This window comes from Varanus komodoensis, unplaced genomic scaffold, assembly GCF_004798865.1.
Source record: "Varanus komodoensis strain SLA01 unplaced genomic scaffold, ASM479886v1 scaffold1, whole genome shotgun sequence".
Taxonomy (NCBI): Eukaryota; Metazoa; Chordata; class Lepidosauria; order Squamata; family Varanidae; genus Varanus; species Varanus komodoensis.
In genome coordinates this window covers 110,249,028-110,266,219 of record NW_025335268.1, presented here as the reverse complement: position 1 = coordinate 110,266,219, position 17,192 = coordinate 110,249,028, and the positions used below count along the sequence as shown (strand labels likewise).

The following is a 17,192-nucleotide window of genomic DNA, read 5'->3' as shown; positions in this document are numbered from 1 at the left end:
TAAACAACTAAACCCAGTTTTTAAACGTCTATTTAGATCATTGAGACATGCATGAGACAAAATGGCCCACCTTCTCCAGTATGGCTTTTATTAGGTTGTTGACTCACAAATTCTGTGATATATATACACCGATTTTACCTAGGGGCATGGAGTGTGTACTCCTTAGGAGGGTGGAGTAAAAATGTAACAAATTAAACAAAACAAAAGCTTAACAGAGAGACTTAGGGTAGAACTGGATCCAATTTTTCAAACTATCGTGCCTTTGCCACATCCTGCCATATACCAGAGATGATGGGTCAAACCACCTGTGCACAAAGTGTTAAAGAACCAATTCCTTCTGCAAATGTTGCACGCAACATGGTGATCATCTCCAGATCAAGAACTCAGGATGATGATTGTAAACTTTACAATATAAAGAATTATTTGGGTGGAGGGGAATATATAGTATGAGTAATATGCAAAGGAATATTCTCTTTTATATTTGCCTTTTGAGTCATTTTTCTGCCCAAAAGCAATATGGCTTTGCTTTCATTAAAGAGAAAAGTGAAATACATCAGGTGTATTCTTTTACATTATATATATTTTGGTTTATTAAACGTCTCAAAGAATGAGATATGCTTACAGACGATGTAATATACTGCTCAGTCATTTAGAAACGGTATTGCATCATCTACCCAATATATTAAAAATGCTTAAACTCCTCTAACAAAAAGTGATTACACCTAAACAAACACTGTGAAAATTAACACTGTGATTAAACGGAAATTAATGCTATTAAATGCACCAGCCAATTCTTCGTTAGTTACTTACTGCCATATTTTAAGTTAAACATGTATTCTAAGTCACTCTGAAAATTCAAGTTTTTGTTTAAGCAAGTGGAAATCTATTACAGTTAAAATAATCAGCATTTCTGAATCACATGTTATACATGTCAAAATGATATATTAGCTAAAATATATAGCAAATATTACAAAGCCTTTTCACTCATTGCTATTGTTAGGCTAATAAAGCATACCAAATGCCTTTCTCCTTTATTCTGTAAATGGGGGAGTGGGGGAGGATTTAGAAAGAATACAAGGAAGCATGCATCAAGGTCATGAACATGGAAGTATTACTTCTTTCCTGGCTATCTTCTTCCATGTAGTTTCTCTAATCCAGTAGTTTCTTAAGCACATGCCTCCACAAGTGCTGCCCCATTCATTTCAAAGGAGGAAGAGGCTTTGTGTAAGTATTCTGTCTGAGCAGTTGCTTCCTCCACTGAAATGAATAGAGTAGCATGCACACAAGAGGTCCATCTGCAAACTGGAGCACGCAGAGTTCTGAACTGGGTGTATGTGTTAGAACCAGAGTGTTGAGAGCATTATCCTGGAAGAGGCTGAGTAAAACAGTTGGGCAGAGACTACTAAAACACACAGAGGCCCTTAACAGGATCAAGCAACCTTTCAGTCTATGAACTAAATGGTATTCTCAATTTTTAATGTTGGTTCAGATAGTCGAAACTCCTCAGAAAGAAGTCACAGTAAGCATTCCATATATAAACAGACTGCATCCACATAGTTTATTTCTCACAGTTCTCCTGACAATTGAACATTATTTAAGAACATACTGTATACACAGAAGAAGAAACATACAAAATGTTTTAAATGATGCACAACAAAATCCAGCAGTATAAAAGAATGCATGTGAACCCTTGCTCACTGCTCAGGCTAAATTTAATCACTTGTTTAAATAGTAATAAAAATACAATCTTTCATGGATCTTGTGCATACTACAAAAGAGGAAATTATTACCATATATGATTTATATTAGGCAGTTTTCTTTGATGAGTTGTAAAAACAACTCCAAATACAGAGGCAGAAGGCTGTGTATTTTGCTTTATAAGAGTTAATGTTGGGTATTAGAGACTTTACACAGTTACTACCACTGGCACTTTTCACCATATTTTTGTACACATCACATGGTTATCTTATATAACATTACATTTAAAAATATATCTGCGTGACAATTTTAATATATTCACACACCATGAGCTGGTTAAGGAAGCAATGCCACAGTTGCTTCCTGTAGTGCTAGTTTGTTGTGGTAAAGAGGGGTAAACAAGGTAAATGTCAATATGATTAAGCAGCTCCAAAGCCTTTTACCGGCCCTCATAGGACAGTGATTGTTAAGAGTATGTTCTAGAAACAAACACTGTCATAGGTTAAAACTTTGCTTAAAGAAGTCAGTTTCTGTGCTGAAAACTATTTTCACAACAAAACTGCAAACTACTCAACCGTTTTAATATAAGTACTTCATCACCTCTGCATCTCATAATAGCCAAGTTCTGTAACGCCTTTGAAATTGTGTGCTTTCATTTCTGGTCACACCTCTGTACATCCTCTCTGATTCACCATCTACAAGAAATGACTAATATGGTGAAAAGAAAATCTCCCCAGTAAAGCCTCCTGCACACTAGGAATGTTCAACCTCTGTTTGGTGATCTAATTCATGACAGGTCAGAGAGCTGTATTTGATGAGGGCACCAGAGAAGCTCTCATGTTGTGGATGACATTCCTGGGAAAGTAACTATCTTTCCAAGGAGGGCACAGAATCAATGACAGCGCCACTGCTGGGTTTTCAAAGAGTATACTAAACTGCAGGTTGCAGAATTGCTTTCCATGTCATCTATTTGCAGGAAAGTAGTTGGGGTCAAGGTAATTATAACTGGGGCCTTGGGACAGGCAGTAGTCTCTATCTAAGAACATCTCTGCTCTGTATATAGGCTCCAATCGATGATTTTCCTTGTGAATGTCTGTTTCATGTAGACTAAAAGAAAAGGAAAAAAGCATTATTCAACAAGTATGACATTTTCCATAGATCAGCCTTTCCCTAACCTTGCACCTTATAGACATGTTTGGACTGCAACACCCAGAATTCCCAGTCAATGGCCCTGCTGGATGGGAATTCTGGGAGTTGTGGTCCAAATGCCTCTGAAGGCCACTAGTTGGGGAAGGCTGTCATAGATTAATCACTGTTACAGTGAATGAATTTTAAAATTCCTGATGAGTTATGAAATGCATTTGTAAAAAGATTCCAATACTTCCAAAATGGATTGTCCTACAATGCATACAACATTTATTTTAAAAGATTTCCTTTTCGATTCAGACTAGTTCCACATTTTTGCTGCATACTTTTCAGACCATAAATTGTACATATGAGTAAGAATTCATCTTCTGAGTTAACTTTTAAAAATGTAATCAAACTCCTTTCAATCAATGTGTGCTGCTTACCAGTCAGAACAAGAATCACAGAAATCCAAAGACATTTCTTGAGGGCAATCTTGACAGTGCCATCGAATGCCTTGAATAGGATCAATTCCACAGTTAACACACTGAAAACAAATTCAGCAAAAGACACTCAGGGAAAAGATCTCCAAAAATTCAAGGTCTTCACATCAATATTCTGTACAGAGAGGATAATACTAGCACAAATTAGTTCTCCTTAAAGGCATTTTTTCTTACCCTTTACATTATGTAAGTGGGGTGATCTCTCCAATGACTCTCCCAAAAAGAATTTTCTTTAAGTTCTCTACTTTTGTGTCCAGTGCCACCCCCAGAGACATTTTACCTTTTCCTTCTGAGTCCAACCAAATACCTCTTCCTACTTCACTGGCATGTGCTTCGTATAGCATTCCTTGTATTGCACCTGTACAAAATCTTATTTCCATGTCACCTGCATTTCCTCATTCTTAATTTCCTTCCTCCTGTACTTAGTGCCAAGGGCAGGAGAAAGATTGGTTAAGTCTATTATCTAGCCATTCTTCTTGACTTTCCTAAGCATTACATGCAGTTTCAAGGCAAAGTTTAGCCATACCTTGTAAATATAAATGAAGGCACCACTCCTATGTAACCTCCCTCAATCTCTACACACACTGGGGGGGAAGAGGAAGCAGAGAGTGTGCATGCACAGTGAACAAGGAAAGCATCTTTTATTGTTAGCAATTAAGAATTAACATTCTTAAAGCTACTTTCTCCAACTTGGCACTGCACAGATTTTTTTGGGACTGTAACTCTAATCAGTCACAGCCACCAGGGCGAATGATGAGGGATGATGGGAGAATGGAATTTCAGATGTTTAGATGGCACTAGGTAGGGGAAGGCTAACTTACTAATATCTTACAAATTAGTCATCTGTTTTTAAAAGAGTATTATTAGTTTGCACTGATTTAGAATCCTGGAATTATAAAGTGTTCCAACTTTCTTCTAATGCCTAATACAAATACTTCTTGAAATGAAGATTAGATCTCAGACATCTCATTAACACAATGGTATTAATGGTTTTACTCTCTTTTAAAGTCAGTCTTGCTTATGTGGCCTAGCAAATTTTACAGCACTAATATTGCTGAATATTACAATTCACAAAGTAATCAAAGATGTCTTTACTGACCTTGAAGCCTATGTGCTGTACAAAGCCACTTTCTGCATGCATTTGTTGCAACTTCTGCTTCTTCAGCTTTTTTAGTTGAAGTAGTTCTTTGTATTCTGGTAATTCTCGATATGCTACAGGGATACTTTCTTCATCCTGTTAAAGAGTGAATATTTGAAAATTACAGAAAACAAGATGAAGAAGGAAGAAGTCAAACTATGCAAGCAGTTCCACAAAAATACATAATTTTGTCCATTATTAGACTATCAAAAGACTGTCATTTTATAGCAAACAACTCTAATTAGCTGCCTTAATATAACTTTGAGAAACACACAATCACCTAGTTGGGTATTTGTACTGTGTTTGGTATCAACAGTGCATATAAAAGCATATTATATGCCTCAGAAAACCTTTGGAAAATTTGTCAGAATTTCCGAATCAGAGGATGACTTTAGATAAGCTTGCCCACCACTCCCAATGTGGGTCAAACAAGGCATGACATCGAATGCCCTTTTAATTGTGAGGTTTTTAAAAAATGCGAATAGCTTCAAACGTGGTGGGAGCACTGATAATCAGGATAACAGCAGTACTGGAAGGAAGAATTTAATCCTTTCTCCCCCTATTTCCCTTAGAGATTATCAGCTTTAGAAGTATTTTCCCCAGACAAGGGAAGAAAAAAAATAGATTCTTCTCCCTACAACTACTAAGTTCTCAGTAATTCACATCACCACATATTTTTCAGAATATGTTTAGAAGGCAAATATGCTTTTCCATAGATGAATCAATGCAAAAAGGATTTTCTGAAGGCAAATGTTGGAAAATTGCCTGGCTGTGTTTCACTATCTTACACACAAATGATTAAATTCTTCAGTAACAGCAATAAGTGGTCATACTGTTCATATGACACATATTAGTTCATAAGTACTGATTGTGATAATTGATGAGAACCAGTGTGTTAAACAATGTCAGATTAGGAGTGGAGTGACCTAGTTCAAACCCTCACTGTGCCAGTCACTATCTTGCAGTTCAACCCACTTCATGAAGTTATTGAAAATGAAAATGGGGGATGACTGCATAAGCCTCTGTATCCCTAATTATCCCATAAACAGTACCAAAAGGCAAAAAGATATGACGCCAGAAGATGAGCCCCTCAGGTCGGAAGGTGTCTAATATGCTACTGGGGAACAGCGGAGGGCTAGTACTAGTAGCACCAGAAAGAATGAATCGACTGGGTCACAGCCGAAAGGACACTCAGTTGCAGATGTATCTGGTGGTGAAAGGAGAGTCCAATGCTGCAAAGATCTATACTCCATAGGAACCTGGAATGTAAGATCCATGAATCAAGGGAAGCTGAATGTGGTCAAACAAGAGATGACAAGACTGAACATTGTCATCTTAGGAATCAGTGAACTAAAATGGACAGGAATGGGTGAATTTAATTCAGATGACCATCAAGTATACTACTGCGGGCAAGAATCCCTCAGAAGAAATGGAGTAGCCTTCATAGTCAATAAAAGAGTAGAAAAAGCAGTACTAGGATACAATATCCAAAATGACAGAATGATCTCAGTTTGAATTCAAGGCAAACCATTCAACATCACAATAGTCCAAGTCTATGCCCCAACCACTGTTGCTGAAGAGGCTTAAGTTGACCTATGATACAACACCTTCTAGAATTAACACCAAAAAATGATGTCCTTATCATCATGGGGGATTGGAATGCTAAAGTAGGAAGCCAAAAGATAACTGGAATAACAGGCAAGTTTGGTCTTGGAGTACAAAATGAAGCAGAACACAGGCTGGTAGAATTTTGTCAAGAGAATATGATGGTCATGGCAAACACTCTTTTCCAACAACCCAAGAGACGACTCTACACATGCACATCACCAGACGGTCAACACTGAAATCAGATTGACTATGTCCTCTGCAGCCAAAGATGGAGAAGCTCTATACAGTCAGTAAAAACTAGACCAGGAGCTGACTGTGGCTCAGATCATGAGCTTCTTGTTGAAAAATTTAGACTTAAATGGAAGAAAGTAGGAAAAAGCACTAGGCCACTCAGGTATGACCTAAATCATATCCCTGATGAATATACAGTAGAGGTGACAAATAGATTTAAGGGATTAGTTCTGATAGACAGAGTGCCTAAAGAACTATGGTTGGAGGTTCGCAACATTGTACAAGAGGTAGCAACTAAAACCATCCCAAAGAAAAAGAAATGCAAGAAAGCAAAATGGCTGTTTGAGGAAGCTTTACAAATAGCTGAGGAAAGAAGGGAAGCGAAAGGCAAGAGAGAAAGAGAAAGATACACCCGATTGAATGCAGAATTCCAGAGAATAGCTAGAAGAGAGAAGAAGGCCTTCTTAAATGATCAGTGCAAAGAAATAGACGAAAACAATAGAATAGGGAGGACCAGAGATCTATTCAAGAAAATTGGAGATATGGAGGGAACATTTCATGCAAAGATGGGCATGATAAAGGACCAAAATGACAGGGCCCTAACAGAGGCAGAAGAGATTAAGAAGAGGTGGCAAGATTACACAGAGGAACTATACAAGAAAGAGCTTAACGTCCCTGATAAGCACAATGGGGTGGTAACTGACCTCGAGCCAGACATCCTGGAATGTGAAGTCAAATGGGCCTTAGGAAGTCTGAGCAACAACAAAGCTAGTGGAGGTGACAGTATTCCAGCTGAGCTATTCAAAATCATAAAAGACTATGCAGTAAAAGTGCTACACTCAATATGCCAGCAAACTTGGAAAACTCATCAGTGGCTACAGGATTGGAAATGGTCAGTTTACATTCTGATCCCAAAGAAGGGCAATGCCAAAGAATGTTCAAACTACTGCACCATTGCACTCATTTCACTTGCTAGCAAACTTATGCTCAAAATACTACAAGCTAGGCTCCTGCAGTATGTGGACCGAGAACTACCAGAAGTACAGGCAGGATTTCGAAGAGGGAGAGGAACTAGAGATCAAATTGCCAACCTACGCTGGATCATGGAGAAAGCTAGGGAGTTCCAGAAAAACATCTACTTCTGCTTCACTGACTATGCTAAAGCCTTTGATTGTGTGATCACAACAAATTGTGGCAAGTTCTTAAAGAGATGGGAGTAGCAGACCATTTTATTTGTCTCTTGAGAAACCTATATGCAGGTCAAGAAGCAACAGTGAGAACTGGGCACGGAACCAGTGATTGGTTCAAAATTGAGAAAGGAGTTCGGCAAGGCTGTATACTGTTGCCCTGTCTATTTAACTTATATGCAGAGCACATCATGAGAAAGGTGGGGCTAGATGAATCACCAGTTGGAATTAAGATTGCTGGGAGAAATATCAACAACCTCAGATATGCAGATGATACCACTCTAATGGCAGAAAGTGAAGAGGAACTAAAGAGCCTCTTTATGCGGGTGAAGGAGGAGAGTGCAAAAGTTGGCTTGAAATTCAACATTAAGAAAACTAAGATGGCATCCGGTTCTCTCACTTCCTGGCAAATAGATGGGGAAGAAATTGAGGTAGTGACTGATTTTATTTTCCTGGGCTCCAAGATCACCACAGACGGGGACTGAAGCCAAGAAATTAAAAGACGCTTGCTCCTGGGGAGGAAAGCTATGGCAAGTCTAAACAGCATACTAAAAAGCAGAGACATCACCCCATCAGCAAAAGTGCGTATAGTCAAGGCTATGGTTTTCTCAGTTGCAATGTATGTCTGTGAAAGCTGAACCATAAAAAAGGCTGAGCACGAAAGGATTGAGGCCTTTGAATTGTGGTGCTGGAGGAGACTCCTGTGAGTCCCCTGAACCGCAAGGTGATCAAACCGGTCAGTCGTAGAGATCATTCCTGATTGCTCTTTAGAAGGCTAGATACTCAAGATGAAACTCAAATACTTTGGCCACCTAATGAGAAGGAAGGACTCCCTGGAGAAGAGCCTAATGCTGGGAACAATAGATGGCAAAAGAAGAAGGGGACGGCAGAGAATGAGGTGGCTAGATGGAGTCACTGAAGCAGTTGGTGTGTGCTTAAGTGGACTCGGGGGGATGGTGGAGGACAGGAGGGCCTGGAAGAATGTTGTCCATGGGGTTGTGATGGGTCGGACACGACTTCGCGACTAACAACAACTGTCAACTTGCACTAGTTAGAAGCAACAGACATAAAAATAGAATCTGCTGTGCTTTAACTGTCACTTAAGGAGTAATGTAGAAAAAAATCATCCCCTTTCTCATTCCAGTCCCTGCACAAGATCATCCTCTCTCACGCCTTCCCTAGCCATCCTCTCCTTTCCCCGCCTTCAGTCATGAAGGTGATCTAACATACTATCCTATTGCCACTGCCACCCAAAAATTTTATATATACTTCTGAATCTCATTTTAACACTGGCCATTATTTTAAGAAGAAAACAGAAGTGATAGGCCTTTGAGAGTAATTTTTTTAAATCCTCAGTGACTGAAAAGCAAACAAAAAACTGCCTATAGAAAGCTGTTTTCAAATAATACTATGCATGTTTACAGCAAAGTAAAAGGTAAAGGTAAAGATTTCCCCTTGACATTACGTCCAGTCATGTCTGACTCTAGGGGGTGGTGCTCATCTCCATTTCCTAGCCGAGGGAGCCAGCATTTGTCTGCAGACAGTCTCTGTGGCCTGTGGCCGGCATGACTAAACACCAAAGTGCACGGAACACTGTTTACCACAACATACACTTCACTAAATTTGAAACAATTTATTTCCTAGTAAGTGTGATTGTAGTCTTTAGCATTAATCTAAAAATTAGCCCTATTAATCTGTCATATTTCAATCCCATTTCTTTCCCCAAAACTCAAGAATGGTACATGGGATTTAGATATGATACAGATAATGTGCCAGTTCACATGACATGTTGGACTAATCTGGGCTTGTTTCATGCAAAATAAGCTGTGATGCATGCTGGCCACCATTTTGAAAAGGTAACTCCCTGCTTGGAAATTTCCCATATTGTGTTGGATTTCCCTACAGTAAACTGAGAGTTACGCAAGGGTTGTTTAACCCTCAAATAAGCCTTGGTGGCCAAGTTCACATGACATGGCAACCCCCAAGTGTTAGTTGCATATTCAAAATGACAATTGGTATGCACTGTAGCTCATCATGGATTAAAGAACCTCCACTGAACCCAATGTGTTGTGTTAGCCTGGTGAATTACTTGCTCAAGGCTAACCAGAAAATTCATGTATTGAATAAACATTTGCATCTCTTACCACATTCTACCCTAACACAAAGCCACCATACCAAACTAGCTCTCCAAGACAAAAAGATCCTAATACATATGATACAATTGTTTTTCATGTGAACATACTTTTCCTTTCTTCTTTTAAAAAAATTGCACAAAACTTAAGCTATTATATTCACCCACCAGTTCTAAAATATTTTAGGGATGAGAGAAACTATCAGGACAGGAACAACAGAATCTACCCTGAAGACATAAATGCAACCAAGACAAAATGAAAAACTGTAATAGGGGTATACATGACTTCTCATGTAATCAATACTGTCACTTTATTATCCTTCAAAATGTGTTAGAGAGGAGATCAGTTTTGACAAAAATAAAAATAGCAAACAAAGTCCTTCAACATGCTTTTACAATGTAACATGCACAATAATAAAAGCTGCACTTTCATTTTAGATTTTTTGCTTCATTTTCGAAAACAAGCTAGAACATCCAAACAGAAGATTAACAAGCACCATAACTACACGAAAAAGCATGCCTGATCAAGCTGGAAAGTCTACATTCAACCACTGACATTTCTTTACACAGCTGGTGCACACACAAACTTGACCTGCATAACATGACAAGCCACAGTGTTGTTTCTTTCAGGGTGGCCTGTAATGAAAGCAAAACTGGGTGCTGTTTCCTTCATGTGCATGTTAACCAGGCACAAGCAACCTACAAGCAATGGATATTTTAACTTATTGTTTTATCTATGTTGTAAGCCGCCCCGAGGCTTCGGCGAATGGGGCGGCATAAAAATGTTTTAATAAATAAATAAATAAATACTCCTCTTAGAACCCATGGCTTGTTCAGGATGGCTTGTTTTCAGAATGATCTGCTGTGATGTGCCAATCCAGCATGATGGATTGTGCATGGTTTGTCAGAAAAAGCTATTCAATCACCTAGAAAGAAAAGAGAAACCCCCTCTACTGGTATCTCCCCTATTATTTCTTAACATGACACTTCTCTCTAGACTGCCATCTCCGCCCACACACACTTTCTGGGAGATTTATACAAATATAATTTTTCCCACCTTTGAGAGAATTGCATTTATTTAATTTCTCACCACCACCACCTTTAAGGGATACTTTAGTATTTTTAACCTTATTTATTCACTAACCTTGCTAAAGCAAGAGTGCAAATTTACCTGAAAGTGGTTTTAAAAAGTTAAATATGCACAAATCTACCTGAAGGTTGAAAACAAAATCTACCTACTGCCCCCACTCACTCCACTAATGAAGGCATCTGTACTGAGTGGCCAAGGCTACCCTGCAAAGACAAATGGGATACATGTTGGGTGGTGTTGGAGGACTAAGGAAGAAACAAGCCGCAGTAAACTGCAGATCACCTGATTTTCCGTTGGGAGTAACATGAGTTGGTGAGTAAACAACCCTGCCCAGCTTATTTTCAGAGTAGGTTATTGTGACCCTAGAACTGTTCCACTTGCATGCCACAGCATCACTGTACAATATTCACAATAAAAAGCAATGGCCAGTGTGGTATATTGTATAAAGAGATGATTCTATATCTGAGGGACGTTATGAAGTCACATCTAAAACTAATGCATTCTGAAATAATCACAACCTAATTCAAGAAGTTATTTTATGATCAAACATTATACATTATTAACTATTTCTGCAAATTCAAAATAACTTATTTGCAACTGTGACTTTTGGGCAATAAGCTTTCCAACGAAATATACATAATTAACAAGTTTTGTTGATTTTAAAATAGTCAATAATAAAATAATAAAAAATTAACAGCTGAATTATTCCATTAAAGTTGTGATAGTTTACAAAGAAGTTGAAACTATAAGATATTTAAATCTTATTCATTAAGATTTTTCCTTTGAGAGGTATTCCAATTGGAGGTCTTTTTAAAGATCAGTTAATTCAGTTTCCTAAGGTGCAAAGATTTATTTGAAAAACAGCAAGCAGCTTTAGATTTACTAGAAAAAAACTCTGGATCCCAATCATGTATTTGCATACCAGGCCTACTAGGATAGCCAGGACTGATAGTAAGACTTTTCCTGCCCTATTGTTTCATCCATCCAGATCTTAGCAAGTTCAGCCATCATACTGCAGGAATAGGCTGAAACAGATTACAAGGATTATTTGTCATGTTATGTGCACACATTGAGCTTTCAGAAAGGAAGAAAGTTTAACTTTGTCAGCTATTACAGAGGTTGACTTCCCTACCATTACCACCCTGAGTTTGGTTTGAGCTTTTCTGTTGAAAAAGTAATTACTGCTTCTCTATTAATAGCCCTGTAGGAAAATCTTGTTCTGGTCTAGTTTTGAATCTTGGACAGTTGTTCCTACAACCCTAAAAATAATGATGGGCATCCAACCAATGACTGTGTTGTTAATACAAAGAAGCTTTAAAGTTATGCCAATGTTTTGTACAGTCCAGTTAGCCAAGCATTTGACTGGTAGGGTCTCATGTCTCTACCAGCAGCTGGTACTTGACTCTTTCAACTGGAGTTGGTAAGGACTTTGAACCTATGACTTTCTGTATGCAAAGGATGTATCTATCACTGAGCTTTGGTCACTCTTCTTCCATCTGTAAACCTTTAAATACCTTAGCTCAAACTCAGGAAATCCTTTAGAAAAGCACTCCGTAAGATATGAAGAGTAGCTGGCTAAAATAATGCTTGCCCTTTGAATAGGAAGCACTTCTTGCTCATACACAGGAGATTTTGATTACACTCATTATAAGCAAATTTCAAAAATAAAAGAGTCTTTCTCACATCTGTAGCATGCAGGTCCCTATTATACTGAAGGGTTTGTTCCCCCTCCCCCCACAACGGCATTCCTAGACTTTTCATGAATTTTCAGCACCTTCATGCAAAACTTATCTTTAGCTCCTTAGACTGCAAAACATACCGATGGTTCCTCTTCTGCTGCATTGGCCATGTGACTGTGAAAACAGGATCTATCATCATCTTCATCCATATACACAGGAGGTTCATGGGATGTCATGAAAGTTGAAGGCCTGAAGAGATGTTTATTCAGAGGATGTTGCCGTTTATTGGAGGACTGCAATAGGGAAGAAAGGTATTTGTGAAATGATAATACTGAGAAGTCAGCATCATAAAAATGTGTGTCACCACTTTGGAAACAAAATTAAACATTTTAATAATTTATTTTTTTCAATTTAAAATATATTCTCAATAATTATAGTTTAATTAGAACACTAGCCACTTCCCATGAAATTATCTTCTGGTTTTGTGTAGTAGAGGTATTCAATGTGGGGTGTCTCCTCCACCACCCAAGTGAGGCAAGGATCATGTGACTTGGATTTTCAGGGTTAGCTCTAGCAAAGCTAGATTCTTTCCCAGTTCTGTCCTGGGACCAAGTATGAGGATAACTGAAGAGTCTAGCAGAGTAAAAATAAAGAATGGAAGCAGAATAAAAATAAAGAATGAAAGCCTACTTCCAGCATAAGCTGGAACACAACAGATGAAACATCACTGTCTGCTACACCTTCAGAACAGACCACATGTGTGCCACCTGCTTGGTTAATTATGGGAGTTGCAGTCCTAAACTGCTCACAAGTACTGGGTCACTTACCCAGTTGTAAGGTAACTGAAGGCCTTCTCTATCACCATCTGTTTCGTCTGTGATATGAATGTTGGGAACAGCTGACAGTTTTCTTATGTTCTTTTCTGAAGCTCTATATAGTAATGCTTCCAATTGTTTTTTTTAATGACCCAGAGGTCCACAGCTGACACTTCCTAGACATAGAGCAATAGCTGGAACTTTCTCTTTATAGTAGATTGCTGGAGTTAAAATTTCTGACAACCCTCTTGATTGCCTGGGAAAATTTGGCCTGGAGGAGATGAAATCTCATTCAACAGGGATTCTGGCTCTGTACTGGGACAGACTGCCATGCTTGCACTCTCTGAAATGAGATTTTGTTGACATGAAAGAAAAGATAGCTTCATCTGGGCTGAATGAGATCCTCTGGGATGCGAGGAAATATAGTTGTACATTTATCCCTAGTACCTACTAGGTCATCTTTGCATGCCTTTTCTCCAAACATGGCAGCCATTAAAGTGGACCAAAGTTAAATCAGAATGAGAAGTTTTGTCTGTATTTCACTGCCCGATCCAAATGGACTATGTATGGCTACTGTGGTGGCAGTTATTGCTCTTGCTATGATCAATCAAGCTGGTACCTTGGCAGATTTTAGAAGAGCCATGTGCAAAAGGGCTGGATACAGGTTTTGTGTCTTGAACAAGATCTTCTATCCATAGCAGAGATGCTTTGGCAAAGATGGATGAGGTGGAAGAAAACTCCCAGGGATAGGGCTGCTGCCTTAAAGCTAAAACTGAACATCCTTCTTAAGAAACTCTGAGCGTGCCGTTAGCCCACTGTTAGGCAAAAGCTGTTGCAGAAGAGTCAATAAGAAGTAGATGATCTCTCCTATAGCCACTGCTTGATATAGGAATGCATAGAATCTCTGTGCAATACTGTTATCTGTTATTACTATGGACAGGTACAACCTATTTTGATTTTACGATCTCAAAGGATAATGGGAAAGTATCCCTGACAGACTCTTCTAGCTGGGAAAACACAAAGATATCCCTAGATTTTGGCTGTGGGGCTTTCTGTGTGGCAGACTCTAAATGCAGACATGACATGCAGATGACATGGAATTATATGCTTGCTTAATGCCAGGTCGGTCCATAGCAAAACATCCCTCATCCACGACTTAATTGTGGATGAGGGGGCCGACCGGGCTTGCATTACAGAGACCTGGGCGGGAGGGGGGGGATGTGTCCTTCTCTCAACTGTGCCTGCCCAGGTATCTGGTCCAGCACCAGCCACGCCCGGAGGGGAGGGGAGGGGAGGTCGCTTTAATCTATTGAGCTTCAATTTCCTTTGCAGGGCTTCCTGTTCTCTTGAGACCAGGTCTAGAGTGCCTTTATCTGGTGTTGGGCGACCGAGACAGATTGGAGATTCTGCTGGTGTACCGTGCACCCTTCTGCCCATCAGACTCCCTGCCTGAGCTGACAGAGATCGCCTCGGACCTGGTGTTGAAGATCCCCACGATGTTGGTCCTGGGGGACTTCAATCTCCATGCTGAGACTGTTCTGATCAGGGTGGCTCAGGACTTCATGGCCTCCATGACGGCCATGGGGCTGTCTCAACACGTCATAGGCCCGACCCATGAACGTGGACACACTCTGGACCCGGTTTTCTCGACGAGGCAGAAAGAGGGTGATCTGAGGGTGAGCAATTTGTGTCTGACTCCCTTGTCATGGTCAGATCACTTCCTTGTGAGGTTTGAGCTCAATGCTGGCCTTTCCCTCTGGAAGGGTGCAGACCCTATTGTGTTGGTCCGCCCTCGGAGCCGGATGGATCCAGATGGATCCTGAAAGCTCTGGGGGAGTTTCCAGTTGATAAAGCTGGCGTTCCTGTTGATGCTCTGGTTGAACTGTGGAATGGGGAAATGGCCAGAGCTATTGACATGATCGCTCCTAAGCATCCTCTCCTGTCTGGCAGAGCCCGTTCATCCCCATGGTACATACCTGAACTACGGGCGATGAAGTGGGTTGGGAGACGTCTAGAGCATAGGTGGAGGAAATCACGAGATGAATCTGACCGAGCACACTTACGAGCTCATTATCAAGCCTATGCTGTGGCGGTGAGGGCGGCGAAGAAGAAATTCCTCTCCACTTCCATTGCCTCCTCACAGTGCCGTCCAGCGGAGCAATTTTGAGTGGTACATGGGCTGGTACATCCTGGCCCTAAGAAAGATCCTGTACCACCCTCAATGGCCTGCTGTGACGACTTTGCCCAGCACTTTAAGGAGAAAATCACTCAGATTCGTCACGAGCTGGACTCCACTAGTGATTCAGATCCTCTAGGGGAGGTGCCAATGACTCTGTCTGGTCAGATATTTTTGGATGAATTTCAGTTTTTACGGCCTGATGATGTGGACAAGGTGCTTGGACAAGTACGTCCCACCACCTGTTTACCTGACCCTTGCTCGTCATGGCTGCTGACCAAAGCCAAACACGGGATTGGTGCCTGGATTCTGGAGGTCATTAACGCCTCTCTGAGGGACGGCCAGGTGCCTGCTCCTCTAAAGGAGGTGGTAGTCAGGCCGGTCCTAAAGAAGGTGTCCCTGGATCCAGAGATAGCCGCCAATTATAGACCGGTGGCCAACATCCCGTTTTTGGGCAAGGTGTTGGAATGGGTGGTGGTGGGACAACTCCAAGCACTCTTGGATGAGACTATCTGGAGCCATTTCAGTCTGGCTTCAGACCCAGGTATGGTACTGAATCGGCCTTGGTCGCCCTGTATGATGACCTGTGGAGGGAGAGAGACAGAGGGAGTGCGTCCCTGTTGGTCCTCCTGGACCTCTCAGCCGCTTTCGATACCATCGACCATGGTATCCTTCTGGATAGGCTAGCGGGACAAGGAATAGGAGGTACTGCTTGGCAGTGGTTCTGCTCCTACCTCGATGGCCAATTCCAGAAGGTGGTGCTGGGGGACTTTGGCTCTGCGCCATGGCAGCTATGCCATGGAGTATCACAGGGGTCCATTTTGTCCCCCTTGCTATTCAACATCTACATGAAACCACTGGGAGAGGTCATCAGGAGGTTTGGGCTGCAGAATCATCTCTTTTTCAACCGATTCAGGTGAGGCAGTGGCTGTACTGAACCGGTGCCTGGCCGAGGTAATGGGCTGGATGAGGACCAATAAACTGAAACTCAATCCAGACAAGACAGAGGTCCTGTTGGTGGGTGGTTCGAGCTCCTGGGTAGGTGACTTGGACCTTGCCCTGAATGGGGTTGCTCTCCCTCTAAAGGACAGGGTCCGCAGCTTGGAAGTGCTCCTCAACCCAGAGCTGTCCCTGGAAGCTCAGGTGACTGCGGTGGCGAGGAGCGCTTTCCTTCAGCTTCGGTTAATCCATCAGCTGCGTCCCTAACTGGAGGATGACTGCCTAGTGACAGTGACACATGCATTGGTTACTTCCCGGCTGGATTTCTGTAACGCGCTCTATGTGGGGCTGCCCTTGAAGACAGTCTGGATACTTCAGATGGTGCAAAACAGAGCAGCCAGGTTGCTGACGAGGACTGGGCGTTACTCTCATATAACCCCAGTCCTCTACCAGCTTCACTGGCTTCCCATCAAAGTCTGGGCTCAATTCAAAGTGCTGGTTATTACCTATAAAGGCCTTAAGGGCTTGGGACCTGGATACCTAAAGGAACGCCTTCTTCTGTATTTGCCCTCCTGCCCCCTGAGATCAGCAGTAGAGGCCCTCCTTCGGGAACCCTCCGTGAAAGACATTAGGAGGGCTTTCTCTGCGGTGGCGCCCCTCCTATGGAATGCGCTCCCCAGAGAAGTCCGCCTGGTGCTGTCGTTATTTGTTTTTCGGCACCAGGCTAAGACCTCTTTATTTCAACAATATTTTAATAACGTTTAACATCAGCTATATAGGTTTTAATCTGCAGCCAGGGTGGATCTGGATTTTATTTGTATTGTGTTTTATTTTATTTTTCTTATTTATGTAAGCCGTCCTGAGGCTATGCA

At 41.1% G+C, this 17,192-nt stretch overlaps 1 protein-coding gene across 2 annotated transcripts in view; it reads right to left on the bottom strand.

Annotated features, from left to right (window-relative positions):
* Positions 1 to 560: 560 nt before the first annotated feature.
* The window catches only part of LOC123028551 (ZZ-type zinc finger-containing protein 3-like), a 20,522-nt gene continuing 3,890 nt past the window's right edge, over positions 561 to 17,192 (bottom strand). For both annotated transcript variants that reach the window (XM_044440478.1, XM_044440487.1), the window contains exons 5-8: positions 12,531 to 12,683; positions 4,426 to 4,560; positions 3,270 to 3,370; positions 561 to 2,805 (exon numbers count right to left, since the gene is read on the bottom strand). In XM_044440478.1, coding sequence (XP_044296413.1) covers positions 2,661 to 2,805; positions 3,270 to 3,370; positions 4,426 to 4,560; positions 12,531 to 12,683 — 534 coding nt within the window. In that variant the 3' untranslated portion in view covers positions 561 to 2,660. The remainder of the gene's footprint in view (positions 2,806 to 3,269; positions 3,371 to 4,425; positions 4,561 to 12,530; positions 12,684 to 17,192) is intronic.